General features: G+C 46.2%; 1 protein-coding gene across 1 annotated transcript in view; it reads left to right on the plus strand.

Moving 5' to 3' along the window:
• CNTFR (ciliary neurotrophic factor receptor) overlaps positions 1–22,796 on the plus strand; it is a 334,285-nt gene that overhangs the window by 193,779 nt on the left and 117,710 nt on the right. Inside the window, exon 4 of the mRNA XM_087923232.1 lies at positions 9,777–9,858. Within this exon, the coding sequence (XP_087779358.1) occupies positions 9,777–9,858 (82 nt within the window). The remainder of the gene's footprint in view (positions 1–9,776; positions 9,859–22,796) is intronic.

Here is a 22,796-nt window from a genome sequence, read left to right on the forward strand (position 1 = left end):
AAATAACAATCAAAGTTAAATTGATGCTACCTTAGATAAGGGTCAATGAAATTGAAGGAAGGCTGGAGTTTGGTCTCTTGTGACAATGCAGTGATGCCAAACCAATGACACATTTAACTCCTCCTTCTAGTTCAGACTGCTCTCCTCTTTCTGTACGTGAATTGGAATAGGTGTGACGGATTTTGAGTGCTCCGTTCCAGCCTTTTGCCAGCGTGCCAGTCGTCCTGTCCCCCCAGTTTCTTAAAAACCCCTCTGTCTGTATCCATGGGACTTGGGCTTGCAATTATGCCAGTCGCTTTATTCTGAATAAGTCGGGAAGATTATTTTTAAAACGAGCCAGCAAAAGCAATTTAAAGTGCTAAAAATTGACAGGAAGTAAAACATTTAGACACGAGGTGTTTCATTTCAGTCGCTTCGCCAAAGCAAGGTGACATTTTCAATCGAAGCAACAGAGGCATTGAGTGTTTGGAAAACACGGATTTCTGAGTGATAGCAGGTCAGTGGAGGAAGTTTGGGGTGGGAGCGTGGGAAGGGTGCCGCTTTAACGTAGCCGAGTTGGAATATCGTTGGAACACTTGGAATATTATGTTCCAGGAGCGAGGATGTCAAGAAAAGACTGCCCGAAATGGTCCAAGGTCCCCTGTTTGGGTTGGACTAGAGGACCTCTACGGTCCCTCGCCACCTTTTTGTTCTGAGTTGTCTTTTCTCCTGCTATTGTGCTCAAGTGGCCAGAAAAATGGCATCCCGGGAGTCTGATTTTTTTGAAGGGCTGACCAGCCACTTAGAACGAAGTGGGATTTCTTCTTCCATAGCAACAGATTGCTTTCATCGAGACAAAATGTCTTTATGGATGAAAGTGTTGTGGTCTTGATTGAGGGCGGTGAAATCCCCCACCAGGTGTGGGGGATGCCAGGCTGCACACCAGCCGTGGCTGTGAATCTCAGTTCGGCAGACACTTAATCCCTTCTTCAGGACTTGGCTTACTCTGCAGGCGGCTCGCTGGTTTGATTGAGCTAAATTGGTTTCTTTATTGAAGGAAAGAAGAAGGTTTTATCTACCCAGACGATTTATCTAGTGCAGGGCTCAAAAAGCAAAGCTTATATTCCATGTTCCTCAAACATGGCCCCTTTAAGACGTATGGACTTCAACTCCCAGAATTCCCTAGCCCGCTGGCTTTCCCAGTTTTCTCACTGGGGAATTCTGGGAGTTGAAGTCCCTGGATATATATGAAAGCGGCCAGGGTTGAGAAACCCTGCCATGAGGTTTAAAACAACGTTTTTCAAACTTGGCCCCTTTAAGATGTGTGCATTTCAACTCCCAGAATTCCCCAGCCAGATTTGCTTTCTCAATTTGCTGGCTGGGGAATTCTGGGAGTCAAAGTCCATGGATGTATATTCAAGTGGCCAAGGTTAAGAAATATTGTGCTAGGGAATTAAACCCATGGTTTTCAAACTTGGGCCCTTTTAAAATATATGGACTTCAACTCCCAGAATTCCCTAGTCTGGGGAATTCAGGGAGTTGAAGTCCACATGTCTTATTACAGATGAACAGAGCTGGAAGGGACCTTGTAGGTCATCTAGTCGAACCCCCACCCAACCCACCCAAGAAGGAAACCCTACACCATTTCTGACAGATGGCAGCCCCGTCTCTTCTTGAAAGCCTCCAATGAAGAAGGTCCCACAATTTCTTTTCCACGGGTTGATGGTTCTCCCTGACAGAAAATTCCTCCTTATTTCCAGGTTGAATCTCTCCTTGATCAGTTTCCATCCATCGTTCCTTGTCTGGATGTCTTGGAAAATAGCTTGACCCCTTCCTCCTCTCTGGGGCAGCCCCTCAAATATTGGAAGACTGCTATGGTAAAAGTTCCAAGTTTGAAAAAAGACGCGTTGACATTCTGGACTCTTCTCTGATGCCTTTCCAAGCCAATGGAGACATGGTCTTTCTCTCGTTAGCCTTGGTTGGTTCTCACTGGCTGGTTGGTTCTTGGTTGGTTCTCTTAGCCATCCTGGTTCTCACTGGCTTAGGAATTGCTGGCTTCTGCGTCACCAGCTTAGCTTCTCCCACCAGGTCACAATCTCCCCATCTATCTATTTGATGGACCATTCCTCCTTAGGACAGATCACAAAGAAGTTTAGCATCAGCAATTGGCCGGGACTGGGAGGCTGGTCATCTGGTCATCCTTGTGGCTGCCCCAGACGGTTGCTACCACGGGTGTACGTCAACCTCCAAAGATTGATCGTTTGCTGCTTCCTGAAGCTGGCATTTGTGGGGGCACCCAGAGCAGCACCAGTCTCCCCTGAGGGACGTGGCCCCCTCCCCGCACACAACTTCACTTGTTGTCCCTCTGCAATTGGAGTCACGGGGAGCGAGGAGGAACCCCGATGATGTCTGTGGAGGTTCTCCATCGTCCTCCAGGCCATGGTTGTCCCAAAGTTGCCTTTTTCCCCCCCCGGAAGGCAACTGGACTTCCTTGGTGTTTTCTTTGAAAATGTTTCACTTCTCATGCAAGAAGCTTCTTCACTTCTTCAGAACTGAAGAAGCATCTTGGATGAGGAGAGAGACACATCCAAAAAAAAAAATACTAAGAAACTCCACTTGTTTGGTCTCCCTGATGGTCTTCATTTTCTAAATCGTCTTCCGTCTCACGGTGCCCATCCTCTGGAAATAAAAAAAACTTTCCTCCCCAAAGATTTGTGTCTTTTCCGCACTTCGGTTGATCCTGGAAGATCTGTTTTAGCTCTCAGGCCCCAGGATGGAGTCATCACCGATGGTCATTTTTTGAGGGTTTTTTGGTGGGTTGTGCTTCTGTCCAGATGTACATTTTTCCCCTATTTTATTGTTTCCTGCCTTCAGATATTAGCCCCCCAGGAGTCATCTGGCTTGTTAGTTGGTCTCCAAATCTAACAAAATAAATAATAACCCATCAGATCTAAAGTGACAAAGATCGTCCATTCAGAATAAGATCCCACAATGCTGGCAATTTTTAAAATGAAAAACAAATTTTGATATTTGAATTTTGTTGGGATGGGATGGGATGAGATAAGATAAGATAACCTTTATTGTAACTTTTTTCTGTGAACATACTGGCACACATTAAAAAATGAAATTCTGATGCCTGTTCCCAAAAGTGTATGTATGTATGTATGTATGTATGTATGTATGTATTATTATTGTTATTATTATTATTATTATTATTATTATTATTATATATATGTATATATGTATATGTGTGTGTGTGTGTCTGTGTGTGTGTGTCTGTGCACGTGTGTGTAGGTCTAGGTGTGTTCGGGTCTTTTTCTGTGTAAGATTAAGAGTATCTTGGCAATGTTTCGGCGAGGTCCCACTCGCCATCCTCAGGCTGGTGCTTTCGGTTTCGTGTCAGTGCAAGCAGTGTGTGATCGGAGCTGCCGTCTCTCTATAAATACTGGTGGGGGGGGCTGGTGTGCTGGGCTGGTTGGCTGCGCTGCTGCCTCTTGATTGGTTGATGGAGTTGATGTTGGTATAATGGGCTGTGTGATGGCCTTGTGAGTTTTGTTGTGGAGATATCCTATACAGCACAAGATCCAGGATATCTCCACCACAAAACTCACAAGGCCATCACACAGCCCATTATACCAACAGGCAGCAGCGCAGCCAACCAGCACAGCACACCAGCTCCCACCACCAGTATTTATAGAGAGACAGCAGGTCCGATCACACAGTGCTTGCACTGGCACGAAGCCGAAAGCACCAGCCTGAGGATGGTGTGTGGGACCTTGCCGAAACGTCACAGGAAAAGACCCAAACACACCTAGACCTACATACCTGTACCCATGAAAATCTATGAAAATAAATATATATATATATATATATATATATATATATATATATTCACAGACCACCTAGAATACATTGCAGAAGAGTCTTAAGAATCAAAATAAAATGTTAATTATTTCCAATAATTTGAGAACGAAGCAAAATACCTTATCAAAACAGCTCAGGATTAAGGAATATGTTTGTGGTATTAAGAGGAGATTAAGCAAAGATCTGTTTTCATCTTTGTTGGAAACCTGAGAGAATATATATATATATAGAAAAGTTCTGTTTCAACTTCATTACAGTGTATTTGAAGCTTAAAATTTGCAGAAATGTCTGACTCACTATTGCCCTGTTTCCATTTAATATTCCTAAATTGATTGATATAGTTTTGAGGGAAAGTAATGGGATTTGGAGAATGCAAATGCAATTCTGAATTATATACCTAAATTTTGGGATCTAACAGTCTATGAAAAACTATTGATCTATTGAGCCAGCATGGGGTGGGGTGGAATTACTGTGGAAAAACCATGCAAAACTGATTTACAATCCGGGATCAATGATGTGTGGTCCCTTTCTGCATAATCAGAAGGCTGATCGATGCTATTCTGGCTGGTTCAAGGTTTAATGCAGATTTAAAAGCTCCCCTGTTGACTAAGTTTCTCTCCTTTCTCTTTCTTCGCTTTTCCCCCCTTCTTGTTCTTAGTGTTATGCCTCCTGTTTTCTCTGTACTTTATTTAAGTCGTCGGAATTTATATTTCAAAACAGAAAAAAAATCAGCTCGGGCATTAATTGGCAGCCGGCACTGATGCTGCAAAGATGCTCCTGGCCAGGTGTCTCCCTTAGCAACCAGGATGCTACCTTCTGCATCAGTCGAGCAAAACCACAAGGACAACTCCAAACACAGAGAACATAAACGGAATAACAGGAGTTGGAAGGGACCATGTAGGGCATCTAGTCCAACCCCACCCCCGCCCAAGCACCCACAATTTCCAAAGGCAACTTCTGTTCCATTGGTTGATTGTTCAGAAAATTCCTCCTTATTTCCAGGTTGAATCTCTCCATGGTCAGTTTCCATCCCTTATTCCTTGTCTGGCCTTCGGGTGCCTTGGACAATAGCTTGACCGCCGCCTCCTCTCTGGGGCAGCACCTCAAATATTGGAAGATGTTCTCCTGTCTCCCCTCTTCCCTAGACTAGCCAGGCCCAGTTCCTGTAACCATTCATTGTATGTGAATGGAATAGGAGAAGGGAAGGGACCTTGGAGGTCCTGTAGTCCAGCCTCCTGCTCAAGCTACTGAGCTCGACTATTCCAGACAAGGGTTGGTCCCGTCTCTTCTTGAAAACTCCCTGGGATGGATCCCTCTCACAAGCCACAGGAGGGAAAACTTGGAGGCAACTTGTTCCAATAACTTACCATTTTCACTGTTGGGAATTTTCTCCGTTCTAGATTGGCCGGAACCCCTTTTGACAAGTTGCCATCCATTATTTCTTGCCTGGCCTTCGGATGCTTTATTATTGTGTAAATGTGAGGTGGCCAGTGGGCAAAGGGTAGTCCTTCAGCCGTTTCTGCCTGTTTTCCCGCCTGTGGCTTTAGCCTTGGCTGAGCTGTTATGAACCTCTCCTCCTAGTGTTATTTATTTCATTTTTGACCTGCCACAATCAGGCGACTTGATCATGTTGCATCAGCACAACTGTGATGGCTGCAGGTCACTAAAGCTAAGAGAACGAGAACCAACAACCCAAAGTTGGCCGTAGCTGCTCTTGACCAGAGATCCTTTGAACCTCCAACAACTTTGGCACCTTGGGCAGTATCCTCAGGCTACACAAATTTGGGGGCGGGAGGGAGAGTAGGCAAGCCCCCCACACACACACATTTCCATCCCAGAGAACCACCCACCCACGCATAAAATCTCTCTCTTTTTAGTGCGCTTCGTGGACTGAGCCCAGAGTCCAGGCAGAAGCTCAGAAGGGAGTTACGGAGAGGCAGAACAGAATACAGGCGGTTCTCAACTCACAACCGGTTGCTTTTAATGACTGAAATCCCTGGGATCAAAAATTATGAGTTTGGTGGTCCCTGAGGTCCAAATGGTTGGCGACCCCTGGTCTAGTCCAGCCCCCTCCTCAGGCAGGAGACCCTATCCCATTCCAGACAAGCGGCTTTCCAATCTCTTCTTAAAAAGCTCCATTGATGGACCATTCACAGCTTCTGGTGGCCAGCTGTTCCACTGATTAATTGTCCTCACTGTCAGGAAATTCCTCCTTAGTTCTAGGTTGCTTCTCTTCTTAGATTCCATCCGTTGTTTCTTGTCCTGCCCTCGGGTTCTTCTTTGTGGCAGCCCTTTAAAAATTGAAATATTGAAACACCGCTAGCAGGTCTCCCCTAATTCTTCCCTACCCAATTCCTGCCATCCTTCTTTATATATTTTATCCTCCAGTCCCCGGATCCTCTTCGTTGCTCTTCTCTGCACTCTTTCCAGAGTCTCCACATCTTTTTTTATATATATTGTGGTGTCCAAAACTGGACACAGCATTCCAAGTGGATGGATGAAGCCTCTCTTTAAAAGGCTTCCTGACCAAACACGGTGCTTTCATGTGGACACTAAACAGCACTGGGGAGAAACAAGGACTTTGTGGGAACTTTAAGCATGTCACTGGTGGGCTTTCGTTGCGGGAATCCAAAGCGGTCAGCAAAGTCCTAAACTCTCTTCTTCGTACAGAATACCCGCCTACTTGTATTGTGTTTTGCAGAGATTGCATTTCTTACAAGAAACTCCATCAACCAGAAGTTTACAACCCCCTGAAACATCAAATTAATATATACTTCTAGCAATAAAGCGTGTTTTTTTTTTAAATAAAGGCATGTACATTTTTACATGTAAGGCTCCTGCACCTTTAATAGTCTACAGGGCGGTGTAAATGTAACTCTTATGTGCACCAGGAAAGCTCCCAAGTTGGTGTGACTGACTTCATTGCGATATTTGCTTTATTGCACTAGCCTGGAACCGAATCAGCCACCTCTCCAGGTAGGCCTGCCTAAGCCAGAAATATGCACACCTGGGTGCAGTGAACAAAATCAAAGGTAGCCAGACTGGTGTGATTGAAGCTCGGCTTAGTCTTTGTGTGTTCTCTCTCTGTGTGTGGGGGGGTGTGTGTTGTACACATACAAAACACCATGGATGGCTGGGGAATTCTGGGAGTTGAAGTCCACACCGGAGGTGGTGGCATTCAGCAGGTTCTGACCAGTTCTGGAGAACCGGTAGCAGAAATTTTGAGTAGTTCAGAGAACCTCTGACCGGCCCCACTCCATTCTCTGCCTCCCATCAAGTCCCGGCTGATCGGCTGGGTCTCCTTTGGTTGCCCTGCACAGGAGAAGGGAGCTGGAAAGCAGGTTAGCGGGGTGGGCAGGGAAGGGGGATTTTGCAGTATCCATCCCCTGCCACGCCCACCAAGCCACACCACGCCCACCAAGCCACGCCCACAGAACCGGTAGTAAAAAAAATGGATCCCTCCCCTCTACACGTCTTAAATTGGCCAAGGTTGGAGAGCTCTGGTCTGCTTTCTCCTCTTCCCCAGTTCCTCTTGAGCCCTGTAGCTGGGGAGAAGTTGAGTCAGTCCCTCAAAGTTTTAAGAAAACCCCTTTCAACAATGCAAAGACCCCTCCCCTCATTTCTGCTCCAGGCTCCTGCCGACCCAGATGCCTCTCAATCAAATCCCCCAGCAGATAACGAACAGCTGTCCTGTCTTTGCCTGGACCCAGGACCTCTTTTGTCTTCTACCTGAATATCATCCGCTACCCACATGGCCCGTGGAGGTGAGGCTTAGGAAGACGTGGATGGTGTCCCTTGCAACGTCACAGAAGGAGCGGAGTCATCAGAACAGAACAACACAGTCGGAAGGGACCTTGGAGGTCTTCTAGTCCAACCCCCTGCTCAGGCAGGAGACCCTCTATACCCTTTCAGACCAAGGGTTGTCCCATCTCTTCTTAAGTTGGAGCATTCACAACTTCTGGGGACAAGTCGTTCTGTTCATTAATTGTTCTCACTGTTTGGAAATTTCTCCTTGCTTCTCTCTTCTCTCTCTTAGCTTCCATCCGTTGTTTTCTCGCTTTGCCTTGGGGTGCTTTGGAGAATAATTTGACCCCCACTTCTTTGTGGCAACCCCTCAGAACTGGGAAGACTACGAACATGTCACTCCTAGTACTCTTAGTTACACAAGACAGACTCTCTTCTTGCAACCATCCTTCATACAGTTTATTCTTCCTGGTCCTCTTCGTCGCTCTTCTCTGCACTCTTTCCAGAGTTTCAACATCTTTTTATATATATATATATCATGGCCACCAAAACTGGGAGCAGTATTGCAAGTGGGGCCTTACCACAGCATTATAAAGCGGTACTAACATCCTGACCGGACGTGGGAAGGGTGCTGTCACGGAGGACGCATCTCTCTCTCCTTGTGTTCTTTCTCGGGAGGATCAGATGAGGGTTTTGAGACATCGTCCCTACGGGGTGGTTATTGGGGTGAAGGAGGGTGAACCCCAAGGGGACAGAAACAATCATTTTCTGCTGCCTGGATCCTCCAAATAGGAAGAAAATGCGGCGGTGAGGCGGTTCTGCAATTGCAAGGTAGATTTAGGAGGTGCCACAAATTATCTTAGGCCTCGTGATGCAGTTTTACCGTAGATTTGCAAGCTGCTGCACTGCTGTCCGTCCTTGTGTGCTGGCAACTCTGAAAGACCAGCGAAATATTTGATGAGTTGACAGAACTCTGAGGTCGGCCACCTTCTGGGTCTTGGCGGCTGCCTTGTGGGTCAGCAGCTCCACCCAACCCACCCCAGATCTGGATGGACCGGATCCTGTTTGGACTGTCAGAAGGAGCAGAACCAGGCTGCCCCTCGTGCATTTGGGCTGGGCGGGTTAGAGGATCCTTGTGGCTTCACCCCGTTGTTGCTCGGTTGTTGTCTCTTATTGGTTCCAGCTGAATGATCTCTCGGGACCCCTGACACGGGTTCATTGATTGATGCTGATTGCAATCTCTTTTTTTTTAATTAGAGCTGTTTTCTGGTTTTAATTTCTTATTAGCTGCCCCAGGGCACCACAGTGAGGAGGGAGGGAGGGGAGGGAAAGGAAGAAGGAAGAGAGGGAGGAAGAAGGAAAGAAAGGAGGAAAGAAAGAGGAAGAAAGGAAAGAAGAAAGAAAGAGGGAAGAAGGAAAAGAAAGAAGGAAAGAAAGAGGAAGAAAGGAAAGGGAGAGAGGAAAGAAGGAAGGAAGGAAGGAAGGGAAGGAAGGAAGAAAGGGAAAGGAAGGGAAAGGGAGAGAGGAAAGGAAAGAAGAAAGGGGAGGGAAGGAGGGAAAGGAAGAAGGAAGAGAGGGGGAAGAAGGAAAAGAAAGGAGGAAAGAAAGAGGAAGAAAGAAAAGAAGAAAGAAAGAGGGAAGAAGGAAAAGAAAGAATGAAAGAAAGGAAGAAAGAAAGAGGAAGAAAGGAAAGGGAGAGAGGAAGGAAGGAAGGAAGGAAGGAAGGAAGGGAAAAGGAGCGAGGAAAGGGAAGAAGAAAGGGCGGAAAGGGAAGGGAAAGGACGAAAAGGAAGGAAGGGAGGGAGGGAGGAAAAGGAAGAAGGAAGAGGGGCAGAAGGGAAGAAGAGAGGAAAGGGAAGGAAGGAAGGAAAAGAAAGAGAAAAAAGAAAGGGAAGGGAAGGGAGGGAAGGAAGGAAGGAGAAGGGAAGGAGGGGAAGGGAGGAAGTCGCAGCATCCTCCCTATCTGCCCCCTGCTTCCGCGCTTTTCACAAGGACTGAAATCCTTCTATGAAGAGGAACGAGGCCCATGCTCCTCTGCCTTCCCTCTCGCTCTGTGGTCCATATCCACCCTGGGGATGGCCGGGGGAGGGGGTGCCCCTCTGTCCTCCTTCTGCCCTTCTCCCCTCAGCTGCACCCACTGGCCTCCTGCTCCACTGACCCCCAGCGACCGTGTCTCTTTCTCTCCCCAGATGGCTCCCCCCGTGCCCGCAGCCTGCGGTGTGGTGTTAGCCGCCATGGTGGTAGTCTACGCTCAGAAGCACAGCCAGCAAGGTGAGTGGTCAGGGTCTCCTCTTCCTCCTCCTCCTCCTCCTCCTCCCTCCTCCTCCTCCTCCTCCTCCCTCCTCCTCCTCCTCCTCCTCCTCCTCCTCCTCCTCTTCTTCTTCTCTCTCTCTCTCTCTCTCTCTGCCCCTTCCCTGCTTCTCAGTCTTTGGGGTGTTTGGCTCCTTTGGTCTAAAGGGGGAAGGCGTGGGCGCAGCTGTTGTGCCCACTCTCAGGGCAGGGATGAGGTGCCCAGTTGGTTCTTCTGGATCCAAGAGACAAGGAGCTTTCCAGCAAAGGGAGGAATGTAAAGCTTCATTTTTTAGCTCAAGCAAAGAGAGGGAAGGAGGGAGCGAGGAAGGGAAGGGAAGGAAGGAAGGAAGGAAGGAAGGAAGGAAGGAAGGAAGGAAGGAAGGAAGGAAGGAAGGAAGGAAGGAAGGAAGGAAGGAAGGAAGACTTGAAAAAAAGAATACCCACCAAGCAAGACCCCCAAATCTCTTACAGGCTGCCGGTTGCTCCTTAACAACAGAACGTCCATTTTCCACATTATAGATGACTTAGGCCCATTCTGTTGTGGCCCACCAGCAGCCAGCAGTCAGTGGAGCTGGCGGCAGACTCAGACGGTGAGGAGGTTGGGGAGGGAACTGGGCCAGTCCTGGAGTCTGGGGAAGGCTCTGATGAGGGCTCTGTGTTAGAGACAGAGATGGGGCCAGGGCCACCTAACAGTTATCAGCTGCCTTTGGAGTCAGACATCAGTGGGGAAGAAGAACAGCTGGAGCCTGTTCCCAGTGGGCACATGCACAGAGCTGCCAGGAGAAGGGAACAGTTAAGGAACAAGGGTGGACTTGGGAGTAAAGGCTCAGGTGGACGGTGGATGGCCCCTCCCATAAGGAATAAAAGAGGAGTGAAAGGGGAGCGGCGTTTACAGGAGACAATTAGTTCAATTCATGAGGGTGAAGATCTGATCCTGTTCTTGCCAAGTAATTGCTGCTACAGTGTGGCATTTGGAAGCTATCGGCCTGGCAACTCTCCAAGCCTGATCAAGGTCTGTCATTGTGAAATCTCATGAAAGACTGTTTTCCGGGACTTTGCTGGAGTGGAATTCACTTTGGCCTGAATAAAAGGGGTTTTATCGGGACGAGGAGTCGGCTTTGTGATCTTGGGAAGGTCTAGGTCAGAACACATTCGTTTAACAACTGTTCAGAGCTTTGACGGCGCTGAAACAAGGGACTTGTGACCCGTCCTCACACTGACGACCAGCGGAGGGTCCCACAAGCCTGGGATCAAACTTCTGAGTGTTTTAAGATGGTTGCAATGTACTGGGGGCGGGTGTCCCATAAATAATATTTGCACCCTTCCCAGAGGGTTTTTTTTTCAAAGTAAAGGGGATGCTGGATTCACTTAGCAACCATGTGATTCACTTAAAGACTGCAGCACAAAAGGTTGCAAAATCAGGCACAATTCACCGAAAGCCCGCTTAGCAAAGGATGTTTTGGTGCCAAATTGTGGGTGTAAGCCAAGGACTCTGTGTACTCAGTGCTGGGTTCTCGGCCACAATCTTTAGCAAAACCTGGCACCAGGAACTCGGGGCTCTGCTTTGGTCAGGAGGCAATGATACCTTGATTTTTAAATATCTTTTTTGTTAGTTTATCGAAGTATAAAATACAAATTATTTTTTTAAAAAAATCAATAGAAAACTTTGCAGGGTGGGGGGAAGGGAAAAGAAAATAGAAAGAAGGAAATAGAAAGAAAAGGGCAAAGACTTCCAACTCTCTTTAGCACAGAAGATAACATTAATAGAGTTGGGAGGGACCTTGTAGGTCATCTAGTCCAACCCGCACCCACCCAAGCAGGAGACCCTACACCATTTCTGACAGGTGGCAGTCCAGTCTCTTCTTGAAAGTAATTACAACCTGAACTTTTTACTTTTACACAGCAGGACATACAAGCCATTTTTACAGCTTATTATTCATTCATATTAATTCCCCTTTGTATTTTATACTTCGATAAACCAATACAAAAGATGTTTTTTTTTCCAAAAAAAAAGAGAGAGTGCAAGTCCATTACCTTCGTCCGCTGGCAAATAATTTCAGAATGGGAATCAAAACTTTTTGAAACTTTCACAGCTGGAAAAACTTTAAAGCTACCTGAAAATTGCCCCTCCCCCTCCTTTATTCAGTCACGCATATTTTTAATAAATAAATAAACCAACAAACCAAAGCAGACCGGTTCAAAATGAGGTCTAAACTTCTAGAGGTTTCTTAAATAGAGAGGAGGAATCGAAATGCCCCACTGAAATGGCCACTGCCCCAGGTGATGCCCTAGGTGCAGGTAGAGGTGTGTGTGTGTGCGTGTGTGCGTGTGTGTGTGTGTGAACATCTTTCCAGGCTTTGGTTGCAGAAAAATTGACGGGAGGAAATTATGTTTCTTGGGGAATATTGTTATTTATTGGTGCAGCAGCGCCCCGACTGAAGATAACAAATTAGTGAGGCTGCGTGGATTGGTGTAAATAAATGTCCCCAACTATTTATTGAAGGCTGCTCTATTATTGCAGTTTTTAACCGCGTTTTTATTTAATGTGTCATCCGGCATTGTCATAACTCTTTGGCCCGAGGAATTAAAAAGGAGCAGCTGGAATGAGGCCTCTCCCTTCCTCCCTCCCTCCCTCGGTCTGTCCAAAGAGCCAGCCGCGTATCGTAAAATTAATAAACAGCCATCACCATAACTAATAATGGAGAAGAGATGAATAGGGACAGGCAGATTAAAACGATGTGTTTCGAATCAGGAGAGAGGAAGAGAGGGGCAGAAGCCTCTGGAAGGAGATCCAGATGGGATCCTGTTAGAAAGGCAGGACGGGCTTGCAAAGATGGAGCCCCTTGGATGGGGAAGGCTACGACTGCAATCTTTATTACTACGTGAGACCGTGGTTGAGCTTTGCCTCTTTCTTATGTCCAGTTGTTAAGTGAATCCTTGCGTTTGTTAACGTTCGTGACATGGTGGTTAAGGGAATCTGGTTTCCTCACGGAAGAGGCAGTCAGACTATTCTGCAAAGCCCCAGAAGGCAGGACAGGAAGCAATGGGTGGAAACTTAACCAAGGACCTAGAAATAAGGAGGACATTTCTTGACAGTGAGGACAATTAACCCGCGGGACTACTTGCCTCCAGAAGTTGTGGCTGCTCCAACACTGGAAGTTTGAAAGAAGAAAGCGGGGCGGGTATTTGTCTGAAGTCAGGTAGGGTTTTCTACGAAACACGGAGTTGGACTAGAAGACCTCTAAGGTCTCTTCCCATTGTATTATTCTACTCTATCCTATTCTGGGGTCGGAGGCTGAAACGTATGAAAAACGGTTGCTGGAACTGGGTGGGTCTGGTTTAAGGAAGAGATGGACCGGGGTGACGTGACCCTAGCAGGCTTCCAAGATCTGAGTGGTTGACCCCAAAGAAGAGAGTGCGGGGGGGCTCAGGCCAAAGCCCCCCCAGTGCAGGACAAGAAGCAACAGGTGGAAACCAATCAAGGAGAGAAGCAACTGGGAACTAAGGAGGGATTTCCTGACACGATCATTAGTCCGTGGAACTGCTTGCCACCAGAAGTAGCAGATGCTCCAACACTGGAGGTTTTTAAGAAGAGATTGGACACCCAATTGTCTGAAGTGGTGTAGGGTTTCCTGCCCAGGCAGGGGGTTGGACTAGAAGACCTCCAAGGTTCCTTCCAACCCTGTTATTCTATTGTTAGAAGGTTGCAAAAACTGATCACGCAACCCCGGGATACTGCAACGGTCATAACCCTGAGTCAGTTGCCAAGCATCCCAATTCTGATCACGTGACCCCAGGTGGATTCAATGGTCGTAAGTCTGGCAAATCATCATCCGTCACTTTTTTCACGGCTGTTGTAACTTCAAATGAACTTTTGGTCAAACGATAAGGACTCCCGGTAAGGACTTGTGCAGCTCCAGATGGCACCTTCTGGTGTAAAACATCTCTGGGTTCACAGGGTCCTCAGGGCATTGCCTGCCAACTGAATACAGAATGACTGAGTTGGAAGGGACCTTAGAGATCCTCCAGTCCAACCCCCCTGCTCAGGCAGGGGACCATGTACCATTTCCCACAAATGTTTGCCCTCTCTCTTCTTAAAAGCCTCCGGGGATGGAGTAGCCACAACTTCTGAAGGCAAGTCGTTCCATGGGTTAATTACCAGAATGGCAGAGTTGAGAGGGACCTTGGAGGTCTTCTAGTCCAACCCCCCTGCCCAAGCAGAAAACCTGATAACATTTCAGACAAATGGCTTCCCCATCTCTTCTCATCACTCCTCATCACCCATCCCCTCCCACTTGTGACTGTAAGACCGTAACTTTGTCACTTGTATCCTTACGATTTATATGGACTGTTTCCTAGTCTGATTTGATGGCTTATTGTACCCTATGACCGTCATTAAGTGTTTTACCTGATGATTTTTGATGAGTATCTTTTCTTTTATATACACTGAGCATTTGCACCAAGACAAATTCCTTGTGTGTCCAATCACACTTGGCCAATAAAGAATTCTATTCTTTCTTTCTTTCTTTCTTTCTTTCTTTCTTTCTTTCTTTCTTTCTTTCTTTCTTTCTTTCTTTCTTTCTTTCTTCCTTTCTCCCTTTCTCCCTTTCTTTCTCCCATTCTTTTCTTTCTTTCTCTTTTTATCTATCTATCTATCTATCTATCTATCATCTATCCATCTATCTATCTATCTATCTATCTATCTATCTATCTATCTATCTATCTATCTATCTATCTATCTATCTATCTTATCAATCTCTATCATCTACCTACCTACCTATTATCTATCTATCTATCTATCTATCTATCTATCTATCTATCTTTCTATCTATCTCTATCTATCTGATTGCGTATTGTACCCTCTGACTATCATTAAGTGTTGCACCTGATGATCCTTGACTCTTGACAAATGTATCTTTCCTTTTATGTTCACTGAGAGCATTTGCACCAAGACAAATTCCTTGTGTGTCCAATCACACTTGGCCAATCAAGAATTCTATTCTATTCTATTCTATTCCATTCCATTCCATTCCATTCTATTCTATTAAATTCCATTCCATTCCATTCCATTCCATTCCATTCCATTCCATTCCATTCTTATTGTGCCTGATGACTATCATTAAGTGTTGAACCTGATGATTCTGGACTCTTGACAAATGTATCTTTCCTTTTATGTACCCTGAGAGCATTTGCACCGAGACAAATTCCTTGTGTGTCCAATTGCACTTGGCCAATCAAGAATTCTATTCTATTCTATTCTATTCTTAAAAACCTCCAGGTGATAAAGCACCCACAACTTCTGGAGGCAAATTGTTCCACTGGTTAATTGTTCTCACAGTCAGGAAATCCCTCCTAGTTCCAGGTCGCTTCTCTCCTTGATTAATTTCCCTCCATTGCTCCTTGTCCTGCCTCGAGGTGCTTTGGAAAATAAATTGACAGCCCCCCACCCACCCTCTTCTTTGGGGCAGCCCCTGAGATATTGAAAGGTGGTAAGTAAGCCCTAGCCTTTCTCTTGATTGAAGTAGACGTCACTCCCAATTCCAGCAGCCTTTCATCACGTGTCTAAGCTCCAGTCCCCTAATCCTCTGGGTTGCTCTGCTCTGCACTCTCCCTTGGAAGATAAGCCAGGTAGCGACCCCAATAACGCCCCCCCCTCCTCCCCAAGCAGGGCTGAAGTGGTTTTGCAACCCCACAGCAAATAATTCCAACCTCCATAATCCCCAGCCAAAAGCTCACCTGGAACCTGTCGGCCTTCTTGAGCCAAAGGGAAAAGCAGGTGGTGGACAGGTGTCCATTTCTTCCCGCGGTCTTGCACCTTCTTCGTTCTCCTCCTTCCACGTCTTCTCTCACTCTTTGCTTTTTCTACTTATCAGGATCCGGTCCCTATAATTAAGTGCCCCCCCACACACACACACACACGCACACAGGAGAAGTCGTGCCTTCTGGATTCCTCCCATTTTTAAAAGAGTAATTCTCTGTTATTGATCCGCACCTTGGCTGAATTACCTCACCTTTAAATAATAATTAGGTTTGCTCCCCTGAGAGGAGGGAGGTAACGCACCGTTGGAAATGAATAACCTTCCCCAGTTTCCTCCACAACCACCGGAGCCACACTCCCACTCCCGGTCGGTTGTTCCTCCTCTCCCTCCGAGTCAGATTCCAACAAGGGCATGACGGGGACTGCTCAAAGTTACAACGGCCCTGAAAAAAAAAAGTGACTTGCAGCCATTTTGTTTTTACATTTACAACTGTTGCAGCATCCCCTGTCAAGTCGCAAAGCCCTCCTGGCTTGCTCTTGAGTTGACATAAGAAAGAGGGGTAGGAGATCTGATGGAGCCCTTTGGTTGCTATGACCACAAGCACAACCCACGCATCCCATTCTCCAGGTTGTGTCTCAGGTGATCAGAGCCAGTGCTTCGGTTGGAGAATGTGATTTTTGACACGCCGTGGTAGGAGGGGGGGAAACAGGGTCATCGGTCGGTAGTAAATTATGTAGGGCAGAGCTCACTGCACTTGGGAAAAGTACCGAAGTGTTGCTCCTAATCAATAGTTGGATTTCTTTTGAAACTTGGCTCAAGGCTCATGAATTCGTTAGGGCATCCGTAGGAACCCTGACATCCCCATGGTCATTATTAGGGATACACCCTAGCAGAATCTCCACGGCAGTCAGGCAGGCAGGCAAAATATGTGAGATAAACATTTTTGTAGCTTACACTCAGTAAAAACAGATACACCGTGCTAGTTAAATAGTTTATTCCAGTAAGCGTTATAGCATAGTCAAAACAGTCCATATATCATTCACTAGTTTAGTCCGTCTGGGGATTATTCAGTTGCAAAGTCCAGTGTCGAAAAAGAGAGGTCAGTAAACTTACAAATATCAGTCCAGTAATATATCTCCTCGCAGTAGAGATATGAAGAAGTCAAACCTCCTTTATTCCTTCAGCGTTCAGCAACTCAGCAGTAGGGAACACGCAGTTAGCAAACCATCAATCCATCAAACCAGCAATTGTCAGCAATCCAGCAGGTTCTCTTGCTCCCTCTTATGGCGGTTCACAACCGCACCCCAAATTACATGCTTTGCAGTTTAAAGTGACACACACTTAAACTGACTATCATAGTTTATATATATATTATTTTACCCAAACTACGTTAGGTAACCTTGTTATTCCTAACAGTCATGTGATCAAAATTCAGGCTCTCGCCAACTGACTTGTTCTGATGATGGTTGCGGTGTCCTGGGATGACGTGACCCCCCTCTTGCAACCTTCTGACAAGCCAAGTCAACGCCGAAGCCAAATTCACTTAACGCCCGTTGCTTCGTTTTCACTCACCTCTAAGGGAAATTTAGCCTTCCGTTCAATAACGAATCTAAGGCACCAAGCAATTTATTTCCTCTAGACTCCAATGTTTAACCCGCCTACATTTTAAACGTATTGATTGCCTTGAGCCCCGATTGAAAGGATGAATAAAGATACACATATAGTACCGTATTAAATAGGGGCTATCGAGTGCGTTTGAGCACCCCTGGTTTCCTTCGTAAGACAGTCCTGCGTCTTATATATTTTATTTAGTGCGTGGGAAATTATTATTTTTTAATGAGAAGGGTAGGGGGTGGGATTCTACCGGTTCGGACCGGTTCTGTCGATCCGGTTGTTAGGAAAAGCAGCAAATTGTGACCCTGGCTGGCCCCTCCGCACCCAGTCAGTCCTTATCGTGCGTGCATGATCCGGCGTGCATGCCTGTCATCACTGGCTGTGTTCTCCCCCTCCCAGTCACCTCCATTTTTTGCATTCTGGGAGCAAAAACGCCCCCCCCCCCGGGAGGCTTCCCTGAGGCCCAGGAGGCTTTGCTGCAAAAAAAGAAGCCACGCCCACCTAGCCACGCCCACAGAACAGGTTGTTTAAAAAAACTGAGCCCCACTCCTGGAGAAGGGGGCTGCCCCCAGGGTCAGTGGAAAACCTGATCTAAGGGCCCCCTGGCTACCCTAAATTTACGATCCGCAGGTGAGACCTTCCAGAAGAGGCTCCTGTTGAAGAGGCGAGAGGGGGAGAAGGGCCTCCCCTCCCTCCAGAGCTGGGCTTGGCCCGCCCTCTGTCCATGCTCAGAGGCATTTGGTAGGCTGTATCTCTGCTCCCCTGCATAGAAAGGCACCTACAGCGGGAAAGGGGATGGGGGGAACGTCCTTGTGCAAACTGCAGAAAGAAAGCGGCTGCTTCCTTGATTTTTCTCAATGTTTATTTTTATTTACTGAAAGTTAAAATATAAACTCCAAAGGGGTGCGGGAGAAATCTTAGTAAATCAAAAGTAAGCTAAGATAAATATTGAGAGAAAAATGTGCCTTGAAACAAAGAGAAAGAGACATAGAGGTCGATTTTCCCTTTGGTAAATGTAGGGCATTGATAAATATATTGCAAAAATAATAATTATCCCCTGTGCAAAACAGGCCCATATTTTATAAACGTATACAAATCTGTTGGCAACCAACCTGATCTGTCAGCTATCTACTCTCTCTGTCTGTCTCTCTCTCTCTCTCTCTCTGTGTGTGTGTGTGTATGTGTGTATGTGTGTGTTATTGAGTAAGTTTTGCTCCATTTTAGGACCTTTCTTGCCAAGGTTGTTAAATGAATCACTAGTTGTTCAGTTAGTTACCCGGTTGTTAAGTGAATCTGGTTTCCCCACTGACTTTGCTACGGGACACACTGCCAACCGTCATAAAGGTGAGTGAGTTGCCAAGGATCTGAATTTTGATCACGTGGCCCTGGGGAGGCTGCAATGGTCGTAAGTGTGGAAAAGTTCATAAGTCACTTTTTTCAGTGCTGTTATAGATGGTCACCAAATAAACTGTTCTAAGGCAAGGACTCCCTGCGCTTGAATACTGATAAATAATAATAATAATCATTTCTCGACTTGTGACACAGGCCCATAATTTATAAACTTCTATAAATACATTTGCAACCAATTTAACCTGTCATGTATCTATTAGAGATAGACACACAGAGAGGAAGATGATAGATAGATAGATTAGATGAGAGAGAGAGATGAGATGAGAGAGAAAGAGAGAGAGAGAGAGAGAGAGAGATAAGAGACAGAGAGGGAAAGATAGATATAAAGGGGGATCGATAGATAGACGGATAGATAGATGATAGGTAGGTAGGTAGGTAGATAGATGGATGGATGGATAGATAGATAGATAGATAGATAGATAGATAGATAGATAGATAGATAGATAGATAGATAGATAGATAGATAGATAGATAGATAGATAGATAGATAGATAGACAGATAGATTAGATGAGAGAGAGGGATGAGAAAGAAATGTGTGTGTGAGAGAGATAAGAGACAGAGAGGGAAAGATAGATAGATATATAGATAGATAGATAGATAGATAGATAGATAGATAGATAGATAGATAGATAGATAGATAGATAGATAGATAGATAGATAGATAGATAGATAGATAGATAGATAGATAGATAGATAGATAGATAGATAGATAGATGGATGGATGGATGGATGGATAGATAGATAGATAGATAGATAGATAGATAGATAGATAGATAGATAGATAGATAGATAGATAGATAGATAGATAGATAGATAGATAGATAGATAGATGGATGGATGGATGGATGGATGGATGGATGGATGGATGGATAGATAGATGATAGGTGATAGATAGATAGATAGATGATAGATAGATAGATAGATAGATGATAGATAGATAGATAGATAGATAGATAGATAGATAGATAGATAGATAGATAGATAGAGAGAGAGAGAGAGATGAGAGAGAGGGAAGATAGAGAGAGAACAGGAATACTAACAGCAAAGCTAAACTCCTGAGCTGTCCTAGGGAGAGGAAGGAGTCAGTGGGCCCTAGACCCATCCCTTCTTCTGCAAGGGCATTTCTGTGTGTGACCATATCCTCCCACAGGCGTGCAAGCTTGTGTGCATCCACACACATATACACAAGTCTAGCATTTCAAGGAGAAGGTCAGCTTGGAAGCCTCCTCCCCCACCCACCCCCCACACACTTTCCCATCTCCTGGGAGGGGGCTCCTTAGCTCCGCTCTCTGGCCTTTGACTAAAAGAGCCCCCCCGGGTGGGTCTTTGCCTTGGAAATATTGTGCAGAAGACAACGACGTTTAACCCACTCAGCAAGAATCAGGCCCTTGAGCCCTGAGATGCCTTTCCAAGGAGCTGGACTCTGGAGCAGGGTTTGCAGGCCAGGATTATATATATTTATTTAAAGAGAAAACCTCCTTAGAGTGGAAAACAATCACAACACCCTAAAACCTACAATGAACGGTTGCAGGAACTGGGCCTGGCTAGTCTAGGGAAGAGAAGGACCAGGGGAGACAGGAGAGCATCTTCCAGTATTTGAGGGGCTGCCCCAGAGAGGAGGAGGAAGGGGGTCAAGCTTTTCTCCAAGGCACCCTTGAAGGCCAGACAAGGAACAATGGATGGAAACTGAACAAGGAGAGATTCAGCCTAGAAATAAGGAGGAATTTTCTGACAGTGAGGATAATTAACCAGTGGTTGAAGTTGTGAATGCTCCAACACTGGAAGTTTTAAAGAAGAGATTGGATAACTGTTTGTCTGAAGTGGTGCGGTGTAGGGTTTCCTGCCTAGGCAGGAAGTTGGACTAGAAGACCTTCAAGGTCCCATCCAACTCTGTTATTCTATTCTATTCTATTCCTGGAAGAATTGATTAGCTGCCTGGAAGAATTGATAAGGGGGCAGTGATTGGGTTGGGTTGGGTTGGGTTGGGTTGGGTTGAGTTGAGTTGAATTAAATACTGTACTTTGTTTGGCCAAATGTGATTAGACACACATGGAATTTGTCTCTAGTACAGAAGTTCCCAGTTTAGATTTATTTTTCTACACACACACACAAATACTGTATATGAATATTTATATCAGCATCCAGGATTTGAAAGTATAGCTTTAAAAAAAAAAAAAGTCAGCCAGTTGGTAAAAACTCCTTACAGGTGGTCCTCAACTTATGACCTCATTGAGTGTTTCATTGAGTGATGACAGAGCTTCAGCGGTGATGAAGATGGAACTACGCTACCCATCCTCCCTTTTACAAAACTGGGAAGCAAAGGGCAGATGAAGTCAGATCATGAGCACCGTCGGTTTCACTTAGCGACGGGTCCCCTTAACCCCCTAGCTGTGGTCGCTGAACGAGGACTGCCTGGATTGGCAGTTTCAAGTGCAGGAATTGCGACCGCGTGTCCGGAAGGCAGACGGTTGGAGCACGGTCGCGGGTGACCCCTCACGCTTTCATCCCGCTTGCTTCTTAGTCTTCCCGCCCCGCCCCGGTTGTGGTTAAAAACTCAATTAATGACGCTGGAGGCCCCGAGAGCCAGAGCGCCCCTCTGCCTCCCCGTGCAGCGAACCATCTGCGGGGAAGCCGTGCGTTCGACGGGTAGCAGGGATTATTCTCCAAAAAGAGATCAAGAATTTTGCAAAGTTGCCGTAAACATTTTCTTTGCAAGACGGTTTGCAGTTACAAAAGTGTTTCTGGACGTCGGCCAAAAGGCGTCTGTGAAAACTCAACTGCAGAACTCTTCCCTTTGGTGCTGAGCAAAATGTGGAGCAGTAACAATAGATAGTCTGTCCGGGCTCTAGTAGTTCCCCCCCATTTCAAACATGCGTGTCTAGCCGGATTTTCAAAGCTTACAGAAGATTTATTAGGAGTTAACATGTCCGGCACTGCCTGGGTGTAGCCGACTCTGAGACACATCATTCATTGTCACCCTTGACCCTGGTTTTCCCTCCACCTCCTGGGAGTGTCATAATTCATATCCTCCAACGGGACACCTCCATAGCCCAGAGTCATCAATCATGCTCTCCAGTTAGAATTTTGTGGGGCAGAAACTTCGGTCACCTAGTTACTATCTTTGAAAACATTTACGGAATGCACTTTCGGTTTTGCAAGCTGCTGCGCTGCTCCCACCACCCTTTCTGTTGGCAACTCTGAAAAGTCCAGAGAAATATTTTAGGAGATGACCTCGCCCTTTGCTCAGGGCAAGAAGGCCCCAAAAGTGAGCGGGGTGTTGAGAGACTTACCCGGAGGGTAAGATGGAGGGTGGTTGAGGGGGGAAAGCAGTGGTGAAAATGCTACTGGTTCCGTAAAAAGAAGCCTTCGTCGATCACCTGAGTGGGGAAAGAAAAGTGCAGAATCGGCCCCGTGCTTTTCTCTTCTTTACCCTCTCAGCTGATCGGCACAGCAGAAAGCTGCATGCGCGCGCCCATTAGGTGCACACATACGCATCCACGTGCGAAGTGCGCAGTCCCCAAACCGGTTAGGGAAACTGGTAGAATCCCACCATTGGGGGAAAGCGTTGCATAATATAGATGCTCCGCTTTGCTTTTGACATTTTGCCTTAGAGGTTGTAGGTGCTCAAACTCTGGAGGCTTCTAAGAAGAGACTGGTCGGGCCTTTGTCTGAAATGGTATAGGGTTTCCTGACTGAGCAGGGGGTTGGACTAGAAGACCTCGAAGGTCCCTTCCAACTCTTTCGATTTCGTTAGTCTGTTAATTAATCGTTGGAACAGCTGGCCTCCGGAAGTTACGGGTGCTGCATCACTGGAGGCTTTTAAGGACAATCATTTGTCTGGGATGACACAGGGTCTCCTGCCTGAGCAAGGGGTTGGACTAGATGACCTCTTAAGGTTCCTTCCAGCTCTGTTATTCCCTCGTATAGCATCTTTGTCCCGTTTCATGTTGCTGCCTTTCGCCCAGTTATGATTGATGGTGGATCCTGGCTTTATTTTATTTTATTTTATTCTTTCTTTCTTTCTAAGAGCGTTCCACCCCACCTTTCAGAGAAATTCAGAGAAATTCTGGGCTTCCAGGAGAACAGGAATAAATCAGTTTAATAGCGCCGTCATTTGCGTAGGAACTTGGAAG

Source organism: Pseudonaja textilis, chromosome 2 (assembly GCF_049901715.1).
Source record: "Pseudonaja textilis isolate UNSWEBS1 chromosome 2, rPseTex1.2, whole genome shotgun sequence".
NCBI classification, from domain to species: Eukaryota; Metazoa; Chordata; class Lepidosauria; order Squamata; family Elapidae; genus Pseudonaja; species Pseudonaja textilis.